This window comes from Cucurbita moschata, unplaced genomic scaffold, assembly GCF_002738365.1.
Source record: "Cucurbita moschata cultivar Rifu unplaced genomic scaffold, Cmos_1.0 Cmo_Scf00004, whole genome shotgun sequence".
Classification (NCBI taxonomy): Eukaryota; Viridiplantae; Streptophyta; class Magnoliopsida; order Cucurbitales; family Cucurbitaceae; genus Cucurbita; species Cucurbita moschata.
In genome coordinates this window covers 1,825,058-1,844,664 of record NW_019268520.1, presented here as the reverse complement: position 1 = coordinate 1,844,664, position 19,607 = coordinate 1,825,058, and the positions used below count along the sequence as shown (strand labels likewise).

The window sequence follows — 19,607 nt, the reverse complement described above, 5'->3', positions numbered from 1 at the left end:
TTTTTTTTTTTTTTTTTTTTTTTTAATAAACTATGTAGAATATTGTCTTTGGATAGTAACGGTAAAAATATAGAGGTCAATTTTGTAATCCTACCTAAATAGGAATGGTTCAAATTGTATAGTTGTATAATAGTTGTTAGACGAACACGACTCTCCACAGTATGGTTTAAATTGTATAGTTGTATAATAGTTGTTAGACGAACACGACTCTCCACAGTGGTATGATATTGTCCACTGAGCATAAGCTCTCATGGCGATGTGGGACTTCCATCATCCAACACCTCCCCTCGAACAAAGTGCTATACCAATGGAGTTAGTGTATTTCCTCACTTATAAACTCATTCCCTAAATTAGTCGATGTGGGACTTCCATCATCCAACACCTCCCCTCGAACAAAGTGCACCTCCTCTTAATCGAGGCTCGACTCCTTTTGAGTCTTAGTATTCCTCACTTAAGAGCTTTGCTTTGGGCTTCCCCAAAATGCTTCGTACCAATGGAATTAGTATTCCTCACTTATAAACCCATGATCATTCCCTAAATTAGCCGATGGGACTTCCATCATCCAACAATAGTAATTTTTTAATATAAAGTGCGCATAAATCCTCATAATTAGTTATTTAGTTTTTAACAATATTTTAATTATTTTATTTGTAATTTAAATGTTATCCATTGAGAATCAAGGTTATTAATTTAATTTTGAACGGTATGTGATTGACATATAAGATATCGTGTTCAAGTAATAACCTAAAAGGTCTATAGTATATGGATAAGGTTAGATGTCTTATCCTAGTAACGTTATTGATACAGCCTACTTTGTAATCGTTACAAATTATTTTATCCAAATCGTTCATAGGAGACATATAAGTGGGGTATCCTATACAATGAGTTTGTATAAGACCGGACCAAAAAATGTTTAATCACTTTTTATAAATCGTTCATGTGGAGACATGTAAGTGAGGGTATCCTATACGATGAGTTTATTTAAGACCGGACCAAAAAATGTTTAATCACTTTTTATAAATCCGTTAATTGAGAAGATTAATATTTCACATAATGATCATATGTGACTCGATTTTAATCCTGGGTGATTTATGAACTCCTGTCGGTAAGGGCTTGTCCTTTAATTTACATGTATAAGAATGATTCTTTTAACTTATTCAATATACCTACCATTTTGAGACTTGATTAAATAGGGAGTTGAGAGCATAATATCATGAATGGAGTACACTCATTTCTATATAAGGAAAGTAGATGAGTTTTTTTTAAGTATTGATTTCGGGATTTGAACAATGGGCCCTACCCTCTCATTGGCCCCAGAAGGAATTGGTTTATGATTGATTTTTAAACAAATTCTTCACCAGAGAATCAGTGGTATGTAAGGGGATGTAATTACAGGAATAAAACAGACTTTTGAGCCAACTATAATTATGAACAACTCATGAATGATCGGCTTGCTTGTAATGATTATATCTATGGATATAACTTGTTCTACTGTGCATAAAACCTCACTGGGGAAGTAATCACTTCTCAATCTAATCTCACAACGGTTGGTGATAACAATAATTTTCACTATTTGGCGTTTCATTAAAAAATGATTTTTAACGTGAATGTGCTTAATGTCACAATCGCACTCTTAGTCGTGAGAAATTGCGCAACACTTGTTATAATCCAGTGAATAAGTTAGTTGTGAGAAAATTGGACTTCGTAAACAGTATCTGGCGTATGCTCGAGCCTTGAATCACGTTTGAAATAAATGTTTAAAAAAATATGAGTGAGAAAATATGTTAAAAACAAATTGAAAGAGAGTAATGTCATATTTCCCTATAGTCATTTTGGAGCATTTTAGCCTGGGTAAATGTAAACAGGATTTTGATAAACGGTTATAAACCCCATATTACACACAACATAAAATAGTAAAACCGATCTAAGATGAAAAACATGAAAAAGAGGTTTGGAACGAGCATGTGCCCATAGACAACACGTCCTGGAGAAGTATGACCACGACATTCGACATGCAGCCATAAACAATATACATTTGACAAGCATGATCGTGACACTTAACACTAAGATGAGTATGGGATACTGAGGCTATTGTTTCTACCTTAAATGGCAAAAACCGTGATTGACTTTGGTGAACTTCCGAACATTGGTCGGATCCTTTGAACTCACAGCGGCAACAATTCTTTTCAAAGGCACCATCAAAATACCATAAACAAGTTTGCATTTTCCTTTGAGCACAGCACATTTTCAAATTCTTTAGACGATTTCGAGGAAAATTTAATTTGAGTTCAACTAAACAGTAAAAATTATGAATTTAAATCTACATTTTTCGAGCACACATGTCATTATATACTTAAATCAATCGAGATAGGTTCAAATTGATCGATGTATTTTTCGGGTAGATTTTATTTATTGTGAGGTAAGAAAAATTATAATAAATATGGACTTAGTTTGCAATTTTGAGTAAAATATTTGAAATTTATAGATATTGTTTTAATTTAGTTTGGAAGTGATATTATTTTCTTAATTTATTTAATATTATATTTAAATGGAATAAAATAGGAAATAAAAAGTTTCCATAAATTATTTGAGTGAATTTTGAAAACATATATTTTTTATTCCATTGCCAAATACTCTCTCAAAATATCTGCCCGAAACCCTGTGGGGTCCACAAAACCAACGGGCGATTCATAAAATAATCGCCGCAATGATCTAATGAAGGATGAAAAACGAACGGCGTAGATTGAAGTTTAACGGCGATTAATACATCCGCGATTCAGCGATTTGTAACTCGCACGTGCGAATATGATGAAACCCTAAAACCCGCACCGAGTACAAAATCGGTGTCTTATAAATATAGAAGTAAGCCTAACTACACACATACCGCTCCTCCAAAACCCTAATCTTTATCGACGAGTAGGGTTTTGCAGAGCCTCCATTGTTTTTTTTTTTTTTTTTTTCATTTTTTCTCTCTTTTTCCGTTGCCATTTGTTCTTAGAAGCTTTCCGGAGCTCAGCTAGTTTTCCGTCTCTTTCAAATGGGCAAGTCGAGCAAGAAGTCTGCTACTAAAGTACGTATGATTCTCAGAGATGTGTTTTCTTTTTGTTTTGGAAGTTTTTACATGAATTATGGATGGTTTTTGTAACTTTGTTTCTGATTTTCTGTTTGTTTGCTGTAGGTTGATGTAGCTCCGGCTGCAGTCCCGCAATCTAAGCCTGCGAAGATAGGTATCGTATGCATTTTCAAGATTAAGTGATTTGTCTTTTTGGTTATGTTATGTGGTAAGCTGTGTTAGAACTGCGGTCATCGATGATGTTCTATGGCTTATTGTTTTTTTGTTCTTGTTGGTTCTTGTTAAGTGTTTGGTATGTTGGTTTTCATGAAGGCAAGAGAGCGGCTGAAGAGGTTGTGGAGAAACAAGTGGTAGCTAAGAAGCAGAAAAGGGACGAGGGTGTTGAGCAGGCAGTTCAGAAACAGAAGATCGAAGCAAAAACACAAAAGAAGAAGGTGGAGACTAGTAGTTCTGAGGATGATTCATCTTCCGAAGAAGAGACGGTAAACGCCATATTATGGACTAGATTCCTTTTGCTTTTTGTAAACGGTCCTTAGATAATTATGTATAGTGATCTTATTTCACTGCTAATGGTTTGTTGTTTAAACGTTCTTGTTATTTTTGTTTGCATGTATCTTTTTTCTATTTTTCATCATTGTTTATAATGTAACTATTGTTCCTAAAATTTGTAAATTTTTCTAATGAGTAGAAATATCTGTTTACTCTGGAAGGTAATTATGTTAACTAATTTTATTGGTTTTAACATCTCCAGGAACCTGCTCGTAAAGTTGTTCCCTCAAAGAAAGAGAAGCCAGCAAAAAAGGCTAATGGTGTCGCTGCTCCTGCAAAGAAGAAGCCTGCTGATAGTAGCAGCAGCTCAGAAGATGATTCCTCAGATTCTGATGAAGTGAGCAAACACTCCCTCAATTTACTGGAAAATTTTCTAGTAATTTCAATTCATTGTTCATTAATTAGTGTATGTTCTGTAAGTTTGTTCATTTGATGATAATTTTAATCCTTCAATTGTTTCAGGCGCCCCCTTCCAAGGGACCAAGTGCTCCAAAAAAAGGAGCTGTTGCTGTCCCTGCCAAGAAGAAGGCCTCCAGTAGTTCTGAGGAAGACTCTTCCGATGATGATTCTGATTCTGATTCTGATGATGTGAGTTTAAAATAAGAATTACTCTTCTTGTGCTACTAATTTCTGAAAGTCTGTCAATTTATTTTTCAATTCTGTAATACTTGACATTATTTTAATTAATTTAATGGGTCTCGTCCTCTAGGAACCAAAGGCAAAAGCTACTGGAGCAAAAAAGAACACCCCCGCCACCACCCCCAAAGGGAAAGTGGAGTCAAGTAGCTCAGACTCAGATGACAGTTCAGAGGAGGAAGATGTAAGTATTGATGTCAACATGTTGTAGTTGCTATTGCATCTTTTTACTCATTTTTTGTTGTATGTTTCCTCAAGGTCTCTGCCAAGCCTGCTTCAGTTGCCAAAAAAGGATCCGATAGCTCTTCAGATGAGGATGATAGCTCTTCAGATGAAGAACCTGTAAGTATTATTTATTTGGTTGAAAGTGCTGCTTGTAAGATTTGTAGACTTTTTGCAGTTAAAATTAACCTTTTTTTAATGATTCTTAAAAAAAATGAAGGAATCCAAGAACGGCAAAGACCTGAAGAAAGTGATAACTTCTGCTAAAAACGGCTCTGCAGCTACTAAAAAAGATGAATCGAGTGATGAGTCTGATTCTGATAGTTCAGATTCTGATGAAGATGTGAGGATTTAATTATTATTGCCTACAGTCGTCTTTTAATTGTGCCAGGGGAGTTTTTTCTGGGTCATTAATATTCTTTCACAGGTTCCTGCAGCAAAATCTTCTTCCCAGGCACCTAAGAAAGATTCTAGCGACAGTTCAGAAGATAGTGATTCAGACGAGGATATGGTATGCTATTACATTTTACTAAATCATTAGTGCAGGCATTTCTGCCTTTTGTGTCTGCTTTTTTATTGTTGCAGTTGTGCTTAAATATCTTATGTCCCCAATTTAGTTGTTCTACATTTATTAATAAACTTCATAATGGCTCGGCTTCATTGTTATTAACTGTTTGATGCTGCTAAATCTTCCTTTGTTATGTATGAAACTAAATATACAAGAAATTGTTTATATTGTATGATATTAAAATGTTTATCTCACATCTTTACAGACTCCAAAGAAAGCTGCGGTTCCTTCTGAGAAAGCACCAGAAAAGATGGATGTGGACAGTGATGATAGTGAGGATGAAGAAGACAGCGATGACACTTCCAGTGGAAGTGACGAGGAGGAACAAAAACCACAAAAGAAGAAGAAAGTGGTTAGTGTTTTCTTTGAGCAACATGCGTAAGGATATAAAATTTGATTAGTTAAAATGGCAACTGCTTGAGTTCACAAGATTTTATAGTAATTGAGAGTACTCTGATCATGTTTTCCAGTGATCCATTATTCACTTTCTGCTAGTTATAAAAGATCTGAGTTGATGTCTGGTCATTTTTGTGTTAAATACAATCTCGCCATTTTGGTTATTTTTATATCAATGTACTAATGCTGTTATTTTGGGACATTTTTTGGGGCAATAGGATACTGAAGCAGCCACCAAGCAATCGTCGAAAGAAGAAGTAAACTAACTTCATTGTGCTATTTGTTCTCTCTCTGTTATAATGTCATTCAATCAGCAATTAATTTTAATTTTTCCCTTGCAGCCTAAAACTCCTACTCCTAAAGATCAGAGTAATGAATCGAAGACACTGTTTGTCGGCAACCTGTCATTCCAAGTTGAACAGGCTGATGTGTATGTCAATGTTACTGTTTTGTGTTATAATTTTGGTTTTGATTTTATTTCTCCTCGACAGTTTATTTATTTGTAATTAGTGGTCTTTGCATGTGATGTGAAACATAGCTTTGGGTTCTTTTGGTTGAACAGTTCTCTGCCATTTCCGTGTATTTTTTGGTATTTGATTTATAGTTATTTGGGTTAAAAAAACATTGCAGGGAAAATTTCTTTAAAGATGTTGGGAAACCTATTGATGTCCGTTTTGCTTCTGATCATGATGGGAGGTTCAAGGGCTTTGGGCATGTCGAGTTTGAGACAGCTGAAGTTGCTAAGAAAGTAAGAATCGCTTTCCAATCTGAAGACCTGAATTTTAATTTTGTATTGGGGATTTTCTCTTCTTTCAGACTTGGGTCCTACTTATAAAACTTTCATTATCTATTATTCATATGGTATATTTTTCATATGTCAAAATATTATTTGCATTTTTGTATGGTGCTCCAACTAGTATGATCTATTGGTTTTCTTGTTCAACTGGTCTCAAAATGTTCACATAATTAATGTTCACATTGCGTACTATATATTTCCTCAGGCTCTTGAACTGAACGGTGAACTCCTCTTAAATCGCGAAATAAGACTTGACTTGGCCCGAGAAAGAGGTGCATACACCCCATATGATAGGTAAATAGAAACTATCTTCCTATTTTTAATACAATACCCTTTGCATATTCGTATTTACCCATCTCTTGTATGGATTTGTTGATATTAATAGCAAAGACAGAAACAACTCATTCCAGAAAGGTGGAAGGGGGGGAGCAAGTCATACAATTTTTGTACGTGGATTTGATCGGTCATTAGGCGAGGATGAGGTGATAATATTTGCTGCGTCTTATTAGCCTGCTTCTGCCATATTACTGTACTTGATGTATTTCTTATTTTTTACAGATTAGAAGTTCCCTTCAAGAGCATTTTGGTTCTTGTGGAGAAATTACCAGGGTGTCTATCCCAAAAGACTACGAGACTGGCAACGTTAAAGGGTTTGTATTTTGTTCTTTCGTCTTGTTGTATTCTTATGTTTTGTGGGGAGAACTAAGGAATGATTTCAAATTTATGCTTTCTTCATAGCATTTGTGTAGATTTCAATACAACTGACAGGCAGGATGGCATTTTCTGAAGTTGGTTTGGCGTTTTCTGTTTTCAGGATGGCATACATGGACTTCAGTGATGGGAATAGTTTCAACAAAGCTCTTGAACTCAATGGCAGTGAACTTAATGGCGAGTACCTAACCGTCGATGAGGCTAAACCACGTGGCGACAGCCGTGATGGTGGTGGTAGTGCAAGAGGTGGAAGGAGTGGCGGTAGGAGTGGTGGATGGAGCGGAGGAAGGAGCGGTGGTGATGGTAGAAGCGGTGGGCGATTTGGTGGTAGAGGACGTGGTGGTGATCGAGGCGGAAGAGGCGGCAGAGGAGGACGTGGAAGTTTCAACAGACCTAGCATAACTGCATCTGGTAAGTAAACAAAACAAAGATGGATTTCATATGTATACATTTATCACTTCTGGGTTGATTGGTTTACTGAAATGTGCGAATGATGAACGCTTTGCAGGAAAGAAAACTACATTCGGTGACGATTAAAAGAAGAGAGAAAGGTCCATTTGAAAAGGCAAATGGGGAATCAAAGTTTTGGCAACTGGAAAGAGACATGTTTTAGAGTATGTTAGTAGTAGTAGTAGTAGTGTAGTAGCAGTGGTGGTAGCTGAGTGTGGACTTCCTTCCTCCCCTTTTACCCAACTCTTTTTTAAAATTTGTGGTTCTTTCTATTATTTCCCCTTTTTCTTTTTATATTAAAAACTCTTGTATTGTGAGCATTATTAATATACAATTAAAATCCCTAAGCTCTGCTGACTTTGCTCATAGTTGTCATTACTGTTTTTTAATTTCATTATTACTATTCCTACATTACTTCCCATCATCTCCTCTACTTCACACTAATTTATTAATTTGATTTCAAAGTTGGTATTTAATATAATTTTCGAGTCAGGAAAATATTTAATTTTGATTTTAAAGATTTTTTTTCAGAAAATTCCAATGTTTACTCTTGCACCAAATTGTACTTATAATTATTAGATTTAGGTAAACTATTAACGCAATTTGAGAATTAAGTTGTTTTACTTTCGTGCAAATTTAGTTTTAATCAATGTATGTATGACCAAATTTTAGCTTTTTTAGTGGCTATGGTGTCTAATTTGGTGATGGGCAATGAATTAAATATTTAACACAAATTAATGATAGCATTTATTTATTTATTTATTTATTATTATTATTATTATTATTAATTTCAAATTACAAGGGAGTCTATAAACATTGCACATTTAGTCAATTTTAAATAGGAGTACCGATCGTAAATCTCCTCTCTAGGTTTTTAAAATGCGTCTATCATGAAGCGGTTTACACATGTCACGAAAAATATTTCTTTCACAATTCACTATCTTTGAGGCCCAATATTCTTGTTGTCGCTAGTTTTTCTGTCCAATAGATGTAGGATCTCACGCATTTATTCTAATTTTTATTAATAGAAATTGAAAGAAGTGGAAATGCAAATTTGAAATTTAAGAGGGTGAGGTGTGAATGAATGACAATGAGAATCAGAATAGTTCCTCAACGAAATTGAGAGGACAAGATTGGTCGCCCACTTTTAGGATCCTTTTCAAAGTCTCCCATTCCCTAGCCTACCTGTCACTGGGCCCCACGCGTTTCCCCTAAAATAATTATATTAAAAAAAACAGCCGACAGTTCAATCTCGGTCATCTTGCCGGAGATTTCCACTGGGCCCACCGACAATGATGGCCCAAATTCCTTGGATTTGGGCCTTTTCTGTAGTGGGCCGGCCCGATGCTTTTAAATTCCCCGGTAGTCATTAAATAAATACAATTAAAAATTGGATTATGAAAATTATAAAATATTTAAAACCAAAATGTGATCGTCCAAGTCTTCGAACTGTCGGATATTTTTTTGGGGGGTTCTCTGAAGAAACGAGTAACGGAGAGAAAAGGAAAAAGAAGAGCGAAAATCTTTCGTTATTTTTCCACGAAAATTTGGATTCTCAGTTTTTTTTTTACCTCGAAAGGCGAACGAGTTTCTTCTTTGATTTCATTTGTTTTGTTTTCCTTTTTCTTTTCCAATTCAGGTCTAGGGTTCTTTTTTGTGTTTCTGTTCGTCTTGATTGTTGCAGTTTGTTTTTCGGGAGGATTCTTTTTTTGGTGTTGGTTGCTGTTTGGAGTTGATTTGGATCGATTTTCAATTTTGGTTGATCCTGCGATGGATTTACTTTCTTGACGGAAATTTATTTTGATGGTGGATTTGAGAGGCGCAGATGGAAAGGGGGCGGATGAACGGAAACGGAAACGGGGATTTTGACTATAGTTATGAGAGCAATGGCTATCATGCGTTAGATCTCGTGGATGTCTACGGAGAGAACACGCCTATTGGAAGAGGCCGCGGGAAGACGTCGCAGGTTGCATCTTCTTCGAATTGTATCGTGCATCCGGTTTCTAAATTCGACACTCTTGCTGGCGTTGCAATCAAATATGGTGTCGAGGTAAACCACATTTCAGAATCTCAGATGAGTTTATAATAGAAAATGGATTTCTGAATTTGCAGTAGTTTGAAATGTCCTTAACTTCTTTCAATCGTCGTTATGATGGGGAAGCAATAGAAATGATGATTTCAAAATTGTGTTTGCTTGGTATTATGATGTTGGGTGTCAGATGTTGCTTTTATTTTATTTTATTTTTTTATAATTATTATTTTAAATCTATCATTCTCACCGAAAGGTTAGAATTACTCTATTTCCTTTTTGTCCCGGGATGAGTTCTTTAAAAACCATAGCGATGACAAATCATTCGCGAATTTTCTGCTATGATCAAATGAGGCTTATGACGGATTTGTATTGAAATGGAATGAATCAGAACTTATTAGTGTTTTCACCACGAGATAACCATTTGATTATTATGGGCTACATGTAGATGTTGATCAGCTCTTGTTTCCTGTTCACCCGCTCAATACGACCTTTTCGAAGTGAGTTAAAAGGGGCGAAGCAGGAATATCTTTTGTTGTGGGGTAAACATAGATGAAAATAAAAATTAACAAAAATTGAAAAACTGGTTTAAAATCAAACAATTGTTTTATAGGAAAATTGTAAAATTTAATGCAAAAAATTAGAAATCAAAGGGTCAAAATTGTTATGTCCCAGATGTTTGAATAGAGTTTTTGAGAACTCTAGATTTAAACAAAACTAATATGGGTTGCTCTCGAAACCTGGCTCCATGATTAGTATGAGTTTGATATTCGACAATTCTGATGAATATCGGCTTCCTTCTTCGGGCAGTGTGTAATCATATGATAGAAAATTTCCCTCGAGAGCATAGACAATTCCATTCACCTGTGGTCGATATTATTTGTTATTTAGTTCTCTCAATTAAAAGGTCAAAGCTCAGTTTCTTACACCCCCAAGGAAGGGAAAAAAAAAAAAAAAAATCAAAATTAATAGATATCTTTTAGGAGGAAATTCTAATTGTTTTTCATTGTGATTCACCAGGTTGCAGATATAAAGAAGATGAACGGGCTAGTCACAGACTTTCAAATGTTTGCTCTTAAATCTCTCCAGATTCCTCTTCCTGGAAGGCATCCTCCATCTCCTTGCCTATTGGAAGGCCTAAACACTTCAGGGTATGTGTTTGTTTTTTGATGTTCATCATATTGTTTCCATATAATATTGCACAAGAATGTGTTTGAGCTTTCAACAATGTGTTTGAGTTTGATAGTAAGTCAGTAAATTGCAGAATTGTCAGTTACTGGTCATATTGGGGTTGAGATTAAGGTTGGGGTTCAATTAGTATTCCTATCTGTAAAGCTATGATAGGAGTGGCCTAAGCGAAGCCATTAAGAAAGTAAATGATAGCGTGGAGCCAGGGCTATTCGTTTTGCTTGGAGCCTTAGGTCTTTAATGGTTCGTCTTTATGATAGCGTGTAGCCCTGATTGTGATTGTGGATGCTGTACTCTTATGCAATATATCTCTCTCTGGTGGTTTGATCATACAAAATTTATAGTTAAATTCATATTGAATTTACAAAGAAATTTAAAATGTTTTAATCCTTATGAATTAATATACTTTGAGTCTCGTAGATGGCACATCCGTTATAAATATAATAACACATATGTCAATGTTTGAAAATAATTCATCGTCATTGATTTAATTGGCAAAAATTCTGCCTATAATTCTTTATTCCCAAGTGTGTGCGCAAACTCCACATTGGAATTCATCCCAAGTGATGTATCAAACTACATTGTATCCGCCACAATTCAATCAGAAGTGGATGATTCTAATATTTTGATCGACACCCATTACCTTGTGTTGATAAAGAGTATTCGTTTTGCAGACAGAGCAGCTCCGAAAAGACTCCAAGCCGTCTTTCATCAGAATTCTTTGAATCTTTCCAGTCCCTCAAATTGAAGCCTTCCGAACAAAGGGTCTCCCCAGCCATGAGCTCTTTACAAGGTTACTATGGGCTTAAGCCATTGGATCAGAAGAGCAAAATTGACGGTGGTTATGAAATGGCAGTCTACGGGAAAGGAGGCTCCCATTATTTAGAAGACGTGCCAGTTTCTGGGACCCCGGATCTACTAACACATCACCATCGAAAAACCAAGAGTTTAGTGAATGGATTTCTGGGTGAGAAAGGGGATCTGACTGATCTGCAATCTGTAGAAGCCGGGGATGGAGATCCCAAATGGAATGATAAGTTGATCAGAAGGCGCCTGAAATCTGTAGCTGACTTTTCCCATACGCCTGAAATGCTCTTGAAAGATGACAACAGCAGTGGTGGTAGTAACGGCTTCTCATCCAATGCTGGAAAAGGCTTGGCTCAAAGACCCAAAACCTCCAGTAGAACTAATTTGGCAAGCGACAATGACATCGGATTGATTCCAATCCCAATTGGTTTGGGGGATTCGTTCGTGGCTGCTGATGGATTCAGAAAGTCGTCAAGCACATCAAGCTTGCCAGATCAAGAAAATGGCATCGCTTCGTCCATCTGGTCTGCTTCAAAGTGGAGTCTGAAGCCGGATTTACAGGCAATTTCAACTGTTTCAAGACCAATATTTGATGGCTTGCCAATACCTTTGACAGGTCGAAGGAACAAAGCTGCACTTGATTAGCTCCCATCTGAATTTAAAAGAGAGAAAAAAAAAAAAAAAAGAGGAAAGGATAAATTTTCTCCCAACTTTTGCTCTGTAATTTATCAGAGGTTTTAATATCATCTTCTACAGTTCGAGAAAGAATTCAAATATAGAAGAAGTTTAAAAGTCAAATGACAGGTACATTACACTTTTTGAGTCATTGGTTCCTTAAAGATAGAGATTGTTTTGAGAACACAACAGTGAATTGATGGAAAGAGCCCGTGTAAAAAAGGATGTCTTGTAAGAGAGAATTTGTAGGAAATGTATATTAGTTCATTGTTTCAAAGCGTAATGTTCAGTTGCTATTTATTGGACTATGGACTCATTTTACTACAATTTTATACAATGAAGAATCCTAATTATATTAACAATCTAATAATTTTATAAACTTTTACACCAAAAAAGAAACATTTTTTTCCATCAATCTAAATTACTGTGAATACCATGTGATTTATTATGAACTCAGAAACCTCCATCATACCATGACATGAAATTATGGACAATTTTTTTTCTTCTTTTCCAGTTCTATCTTAGAGATTTCAGTGTTCAACTTTAAAGCAAAACATTAATACTTGAACTAGAACAACGCATCTAAGTAGAAAGCAAATAAGGTACCTCTTTATCAACGTAGATGCATGTTGAAAAAGGAAATTAATTGAATAGTTGTAGGCAACATCACGCATCATTGATTACCAAAAGTTCCAAGAAATGGATGCATGCATTGTCCCCCAACCAAAATGCATACGGCACAGTTTCAAAGGGGAAGGCCCCAAATCCACAACAACAAATCTACCAGATGGAAAGAAAGTGTTTTGTATTCATCAGGGGAGGGTCAGAATTAAAATCGGGAAATGAAGCTCATAATTGAACTACTTTTAGATGGGCATGGTTTTTTAAACATGGAAGAAATTATTTTAGAAAATAGTTATGTGAGATGAGTAAAGGGAATGATATCATGTACAAATGTAATCAAAGTGTATTGGTATTACATAAAATCTGAAATTTCTTTTTTGGAGTATCCTGGGGGACTACCTTTACAACTGGAGTCGCGTAATAAGGAAGGATCAGCCACGTCTTGACACAATAATCCAAGTTAAATATATAGTCTATATCTCAACTTTGCAGCTGCGAGCTATCTCCATGGATATAATGTGACTCTCTTTCTTTCTTTTCCCGGATTAAAGTAAACAAGTCAAGAATCTCAAAATTTGCTCATCTTTCTCTTATCATAAAAGTCTATCAAAACCTGTCACAATATATGGCCACGACACCATATCATTACCAAATAGATCATCATCATCTGAAAAGCAGTCCAAACAAACATACTCATAAAAGGTAATTTTATTTCTAGGCAGGATGCACCCCCAAAATGAATACTTGTACATACAATTTCCATGCGAATATATGTGAACAAGCTCTTATTCATGGCCTAAACCTTCTCTAATAAGACTGAAGGAAAAAAGAGGGAAAATAGTAGTAGTATTTGGTATTATGAAAACGTCTCGATAAATAATCTTCTGTATACAAAAAACAAACAAACTACTTCTACAACTTTCTTTGTACAATAATCATGAGAACGGGCACAGTAAGGTTCATATGGTCATATACCTGGCACAGCAAGATCAGAGGGCAATATAGCACAAGGAGAAGAAAGATAATCAGAGAGAGGAATCATGTACTGGAGAGAGTTGGGGAAGATCAGAGAGGTAAATAGAGTAGTGGATGTGGAGACAAAGGCAAGGTCAGGGAGGAAGGTGGTTAGATAAAGAACTGGTTGGTATATGGTTAGGTCATTTCTTTTGACACCCCTACCATACCATATAGCACTGGATATAGCCTTGGAAAAAGCATTCTTGTAAGAGAAAAAAATACCCGAGGAAGGCAAGGACCCAAGACTCCACCTTATTAATGTTTATCTTATCCTTCATATCTAAAGGTCTCAACTAACTATCAAGTACTTATATACAACATACGTTCATTACCATTAGTGTTCCCAGCACAGATGAAAGGGGGATTGACTACCCGTGATATTCAACAACCAAGAAAATTTCAGCTCAAGAGCATGTCATATAATCAAATGATTAATTCAACATCTTACTTTTTTAGGATTAAAGCTTGGGAATCCATCCCAACTCCCCAATTCCATGGATGCTGACCACCACCCTCATCCACTGGGATTCTGCATAGAACCTCCAAAGCACTTGAGGGTAGATTTTTTTGGGTCCAAAGATTGAAAACCAAGTCCCTTGTCAATCAGTCTGGACACCTTCCCCCAACTTAACTTCCAAAGCTCTAGTCGACAAGGCTGCTATCTTATCCTAATTCAAGCAAGGCTTTTAAGTATAGCAGTCAACTGCGTGCCCATCTGAAAACTTCCCAAGAAAATTGTTAGCATATTGGAGAAATCCTTCAAGTTGGATGACACTCACCAAGGCAGAAGATTGAAGGTTTTTATTTGCTAAATGGCTTTAGGTATTCCATCATCAAAGAGGAAATAATTGACATTGCAAGATGCGCTAGGTGGAGTCTCTCAAGAGTGGTCTTTTTGTGATGAAGCTAAATGGTGAAGTCCCAGAAGCCCACCTTATAAAAGAGTTAGAGACCCTCAAGCTAGAAATTTAAGTACTTTCTTATGAGAAGACATGCAACTTGGTGATAAGCCTCTCATAGAGATTGTTCCAGAACATTAGATACTCTCTAATCACAAGGTGAGAACTGCGAAGAAAGCCTGGAACTATTAACTTATTTTAATGGATGTCGGAACTTGGGGTTTAGAAAGAATCTCAATTATGTCAAGCTTGGAGAGTGGATACGTACGTACTTTATTAGAATTTTCTCGTCACTGAATCCTTTTCTATTTTTTGAAATTGAACAATGGAACTTTGGAGAAAAAGATGAAAGAACACGAGCATATAAAAATAAAGCCAACAAAAGAGAACTAAACTACAAAAAGGGCTCCAATCCAATGAAATAAGATCAAGAAGGTAATTACAGAAAGGTCTCCCCACCAAAGCTGGAGAGAAACAGAAAATCTAAAAAGGGACCAAACATCACTAGACAGTCTCTTATTAACCCTCATACCTTCTTTTATTCCTCTCGCCCAAAAGACCTCACAAACTAGCGCACTCTAACCAGCCAAAAACAGCCCTTTTTCCACAAAAAGGAGAGTGGAGAAAAAGCTCCTTAAACATCTCACCTTCAACCTTGAGAGCTGACAAAACAAAAGTTGGACGCCCTACAGGAACAACTCCAAACAGCACCTGCAACATCACATCACCAGAGAACATGATGGAGACGTTATGCCGCTCTCTTGCGAAGAATACAAAGCAGCACAACCAAGATGGACTATTTACCCAAGATTCAATCCAAGGTGTTAACTCCTCCATGCATGACCTACCACACAAGGCCCTTGGTGTTACACGCAAAGGGAGACCTAAATAGGAGGAAGGAAAGGCTCCCACGCAACACCCCAGCGAAGTTGCCAATCTACCAAACTTGACAGATTCACAATTTAAACCAAACACCAAAGGAAGGCCGCCACACCAAAACCCTGAAACCCAAACCCCATCGAGGTTGCCAATCTATCAAGTTGTTTCTTGGTGAAAATGTTCTCCCCTTCTTTCATCATTATAGCTATAATTCTCTCTTTTCCAACAGGAGAGGTTTTATCGAGCTTCTTTGATTGGGAGCTTGGCCAATTTTTTTTTTTGTAATTTCATATCATCAACGAAATTAAAACTGAAGAGACAAGGCTATCTTATTCTTCTCAATCTGAAAAACCGCCCAGAATGTTAACCACCACCTGCTTTGAAACAATTTGAATGTTTAAAAGATCATTTAAGGCGTAAGCCTTGGGGCAAGGGGCGGCTCTGAGATGCCTCCAAGACAAAAAGCCTCAAGCTTCATTCCATTGCAAATTCCTAACAGTGGCTTTTGCTAGTGCGTTAGTCAATGAATTCAATCCTTTCCTTGGTTAACTATTTACTTCTCTATGTGGATAGGAATTAAGGTTTACAAGTTTACAACAAATATTATCTTACGCCTCAAGGCCGCAATAAGCCTTTTAAAATAGTGAATAATTCTACTAAGGCTGTCCACAACCAAGGGGAAAAGAAAAAGAGAGGGAGGGTCACCTAGTCCTAGACATGTTGAAGCACAAATCCTTCTCTAGATTTACCATTGATGAGGATGGAGAACTTAACTATCCTAATGCAGCTCATAACTAGGATCTCCAATTGAACCCAAAACCCTTCTTCGCAAGGATCTTATCCACCAAGAAATCCCAATCCACATGATCTTAGGTCTTCTGAAAGTCAATCTTAAAGATAATCCTTTCATGCCTACGAGATCCATAATTCTCAATTGTCTATGGTATCCGTAACTCTAATATAGTGAGATAATTTAATAGATTTGATTAGATAGTTTTTAATTTTTTTAAATACATAGTTTCTTATTCAATTCTCAAAAAATAAAGGAATTTTCCCTAGCTTAGATAACAACTTTATTTCAAATGGGGCATGTATCACCACACGGAAAATCTTTTGGAATCAAAGAATGCATGAATTAACCATTCTGATCATGAAAATGCCATGTAAAATATATAGAGACCAAAGTAATCTTAAGCGTTTGAACTAGCTACCTGAAATGCTACGAGAAACTTTCTAATAGTAGAATGAAAAAACAATTTCAAGCTACCTATGCAAACTAATTACATGAATCAAGACTAGATGTCACTAACCAGGTCAGAAACATGGGCCTACGCTTGGGAGAACATGTTCTTGGATCAAGTTTGTCAGCATAACTATGTACACAGTTCAGCCAAGAGCCTCCAAAAGTCTTGACAGCGCCTTCCAGTTGTACAGAATTTATGCACAGAGCTGATCTTTCTTTACAGTACAAATCAATTTGTATACCAATTCCGTACTCGGCACTGAAAGAGCATGATGGAAGTATTCAACAGATGAAACAAGAAAGTTTTCAGCACAGATTCAGAAGAGAATATACAGTGGCCATAACAATGATGCAAAAAGAAAACTCACATTGGAAAGAAATAACACCTATTATGCAGGCCGCCAACAATTAAGAGTGTCTTGTCTAGATGGCAACATTTGAGGAATGGCATGACCTGGAAAAATGTGATAAAAGACTTTTCTCTATAAAACTGGGAAAAATGTGATAGAAGCTCTTCATAAAATTAAAATTGGGAACAATATAGGACAATGGAAAATTCACCAGAAATTGGCGCTCCAGATGGAAGACTATTGGCGACTGGACGCTGAAAACCAATATTACTTTGTGGTCGTTCATAAGGTGGTTGAAAATAGCCTACAAAGAAATTATTTAGCATCAGGATGGTGGATACTGGTAGGCAAAAAAATATGAATATCAAAGAAAATCTTACGATTAGTCTATTCATTTCAGTAAATCATAAATTAAGCTTAAATACCTTCCGAGAATAAAATAAAAATTGAAATAGTATGTCATAGATCAAACGAACAAGCACTAGAAACCAAAGAGGCCAATTTGAATAACAAACGGGGATCAGGAACTTTTACATGGTTGGGTAATTTTTCCTAACAAACGGGGAAGAATAACAAGCACTACACAGGCATACAAAAAAAAAAAAACAACAAAAAGAAATCAAAAGAGCTACAAGAAAAAGACTCCAATCAGGAATAAATCCTAATATAATTACAAAAAGACATGCCCCACGGTCAGTGTTTTAAAAAACATGTGCTTTGGCGCCTAGGCTCTGAGCACAACATTGGCACCTAGCTTCACTGTCAGGAAGCCATAGCCAAAGCGCACCTTCCATGAACCCAAAGTCTAAAAAGAATTTGTATGTTTTGACTCTAAACGCAGAAACCCTCGTGTTTGGGGATTTTTTTAAACTAATATAAACATGTATTATTTACTTAAAATTAAAACCCTTGGCCCATTTCGCCACCATCTCCTCAGTGCCACACACAACTACATCTCCGATAAGCACTCTCTCACTCTCAATCGTCAGACGTTCTTTATTCATCTTAACTAAGCACCCTCTCCTTCTTTCTTAAAACTTTATGTTTTTTTTTTCTTTTTTTGTGGAGTATTGACCCCAAAGAACTGCTACGCTTTAGTCTGCCTCAAGTGTTAAAAAACACTACTCAGAACGAGGCATTGAAACCAACAACCTTCCAGAACTTCACCTTAGATCTTCCAATGCCTCTAAAAAGCCTATCGTTCTTCTCAAGCTCTTAACCAAAGAATGAAGAAAAAGCATGCATGCCAAAGAAGTGTCCTACCAAATATGGGGAGACATTCAAGCCCTACAATCCTTCCTCCGAGTCAACATGACTCTGAACAACTACATCTCCAATAAGCACTCTCTCGCTCTCAATCGTCAGACATTCTTTATTCATCTTAAGTAAGCACCCTCTACTTCTTTCTTAAAACTATATGTTTTTTTTTATATGTTTTTTTTTCTTTTTTGTGGAGTGAGTATTGACCCCAAAGAACTGCTATGCTTTAGTCTGCCTCAAGTGTTAAAAAACACTACCCAGAACGAGGCATTGAAACCAACAACCTTCCAGAACTTCACCTTAGATCTTCCAATGCCTCTAAAAAGGCTATCGTTCCTCTCAAGCTCTTAACCAAAGAATGAAGAAAAAGCATGCATGCCAAAGAAGTGTCCTACCCAATATGCGGAGACATTCAAGCCTTACAATCCTTCCTCCGAGTCAACATGACTCTGAAAGCATCTTGAAATCTAGACCGCATCAGCAAAGCATAACAACAACCTCAAAGGATATGGTCAAGATTCTTTAGTGCACCTCTTACCCATGAAAAGAGAGCATCGTTGTGGCCCTAAGAAGAAAGGAAAATGTTTATGCATACAAAACTGTTCACTTCCATGCAAGACATGCTTGGTAAAGAATTTAACCTTCTTTTGGACCTTAATCTTCCAAAACCATAAAAAATGAATGGGTGATTGGGGGAAGCGAGGCAATCCTGATTAGAAGAAGAGAGAACTAGAAGAGAAGCGTTATGAAGAAGTCGAGGACCAAAAACAAAAATTTCTCCTACCTTGAACAATAAGTGAGTCCCTCAAATACAAATCAAAGAGGCATCCTCTGTAGACTTCCAATCAATGAGAGGATGACGAAACCCCAAAGCAAGAGACAAAGAAGTAACAAATGCCACAAGCTTAAACTTCAAATTGAAAAGATGGTACTAAGCCCTAGGCTTCCATAGCCATCCCCAATAAAGCATTTAAAAAGGTGAGAAAAGAAAGGGAACATTGAAGCAATATCTTACCACGGGTTTAAAAATGATCCCATTAGCCTACTACAAAAGACTAATTCAAAAGGATGAGGGGCATACTTGTTCACAAGAAATCTATGCCACTGAGCCCTAGGCTCCCAAAAGAAACTGCTACAATGTTCTTCGGTTTCAGCCTACCATACCAAAACCCCCAAACTCCAAAGATGTAGCGACCACCTCCCAACTAACCAAATGAGACCCCCCCCCCCCCCCC

At 36.6% G+C, this 19,607-nt stretch overlaps 3 protein-coding genes across 5 annotated transcripts in view; 2 read left to right on the top strand and 1 right to left on the bottom strand.

Annotated features, from left to right (window-relative positions):
* Nucleotides 1–2,863: 2,863 nt before the first annotated feature.
* LOC111441957 (nucleolin 1-like) lies at nucleotides 2,864–7,773 on the top strand. 2 transcript variants are annotated; one of them, XM_023079165.1, is made up of 18 exons: nucleotides 2,864–3,070; nucleotides 3,179–3,227; nucleotides 3,386–3,555; nucleotides 3,825–3,959; nucleotides 4,085–4,210; nucleotides 4,332–4,442; nucleotides 4,517–4,600; nucleotides 4,701–4,823; nucleotides 4,908–4,991; nucleotides 5,254–5,400; nucleotides 5,663–5,698; nucleotides 5,786–5,874; nucleotides 6,075–6,192; nucleotides 6,446–6,534; nucleotides 6,626–6,722; nucleotides 6,799–6,890; nucleotides 7,055–7,362; nucleotides 7,460–7,773. In XM_023079165.1, the coding sequence occupies exons 1-18, from the start codon at nucleotides 3,038–3,040 to the stop codon at nucleotides 7,486–7,488; spliced, it is 1,920 nt and encodes a 639-aa protein (XP_022934933.1). In that variant the 5' UTR covers nucleotides 2,864–3,037; the 3' UTR covers nucleotides 7,489–7,773. The 2 variants fall into 2 exon arrangements, with proteins under 2 accessions (XP_022934933.1, XP_022934932.1); XM_023079164.1 differs by having other exon boundaries at nucleotides 5,663–5,701.
* Nucleotides 7,774–8,838: 1,065 nt separating this feature from the next.
* Nucleotides 8,839–12,367, top strand: LOC111441757. Its single transcript, XM_023078855.1, has 3 exons — nucleotides 8,839–9,451; nucleotides 10,451–10,581; nucleotides 11,293–12,367. The coding sequence occupies exons 1-3, from the start codon at nucleotides 9,227–9,229 to the stop codon at nucleotides 12,068–12,070; spliced, it is 1,134 nt and encodes a 377-aa protein (XP_022934623.1). The 5' UTR covers nucleotides 8,839–9,226; the 3' UTR covers nucleotides 12,071–12,367.
* Nucleotides 11,949–19,607, bottom strand: part of LOC111441756 (ENHANCER OF AG-4 protein 2-like) — a 17,844-nt gene continuing 10,185 nt past the window's right edge. The window contains exons 10-13 of one of the 2 annotated variants that reach the window (XM_023078854.1): nucleotides 17,324–17,416; nucleotides 17,131–17,216; nucleotides 16,830–17,021; nucleotides 11,949–12,077 (exon numbers count right to left, since the gene is read on the bottom strand). In XM_023078854.1, coding sequence (XP_022934622.1) covers nucleotides 17,152–17,216; nucleotides 17,324–17,416 — 158 coding nt within the window. In that variant the 3' untranslated portion in view covers nucleotides 11,949–12,077; nucleotides 16,830–17,021; nucleotides 17,131–17,151. Of the gene's footprint in view, nucleotides 12,078–13,003; nucleotides 13,338–16,829; nucleotides 17,022–17,130; nucleotides 17,217–17,323; nucleotides 17,417–19,607 lie in introns of those variants that run through there. The other variant, XM_023078853.1, reaches the window with a different exon arrangement.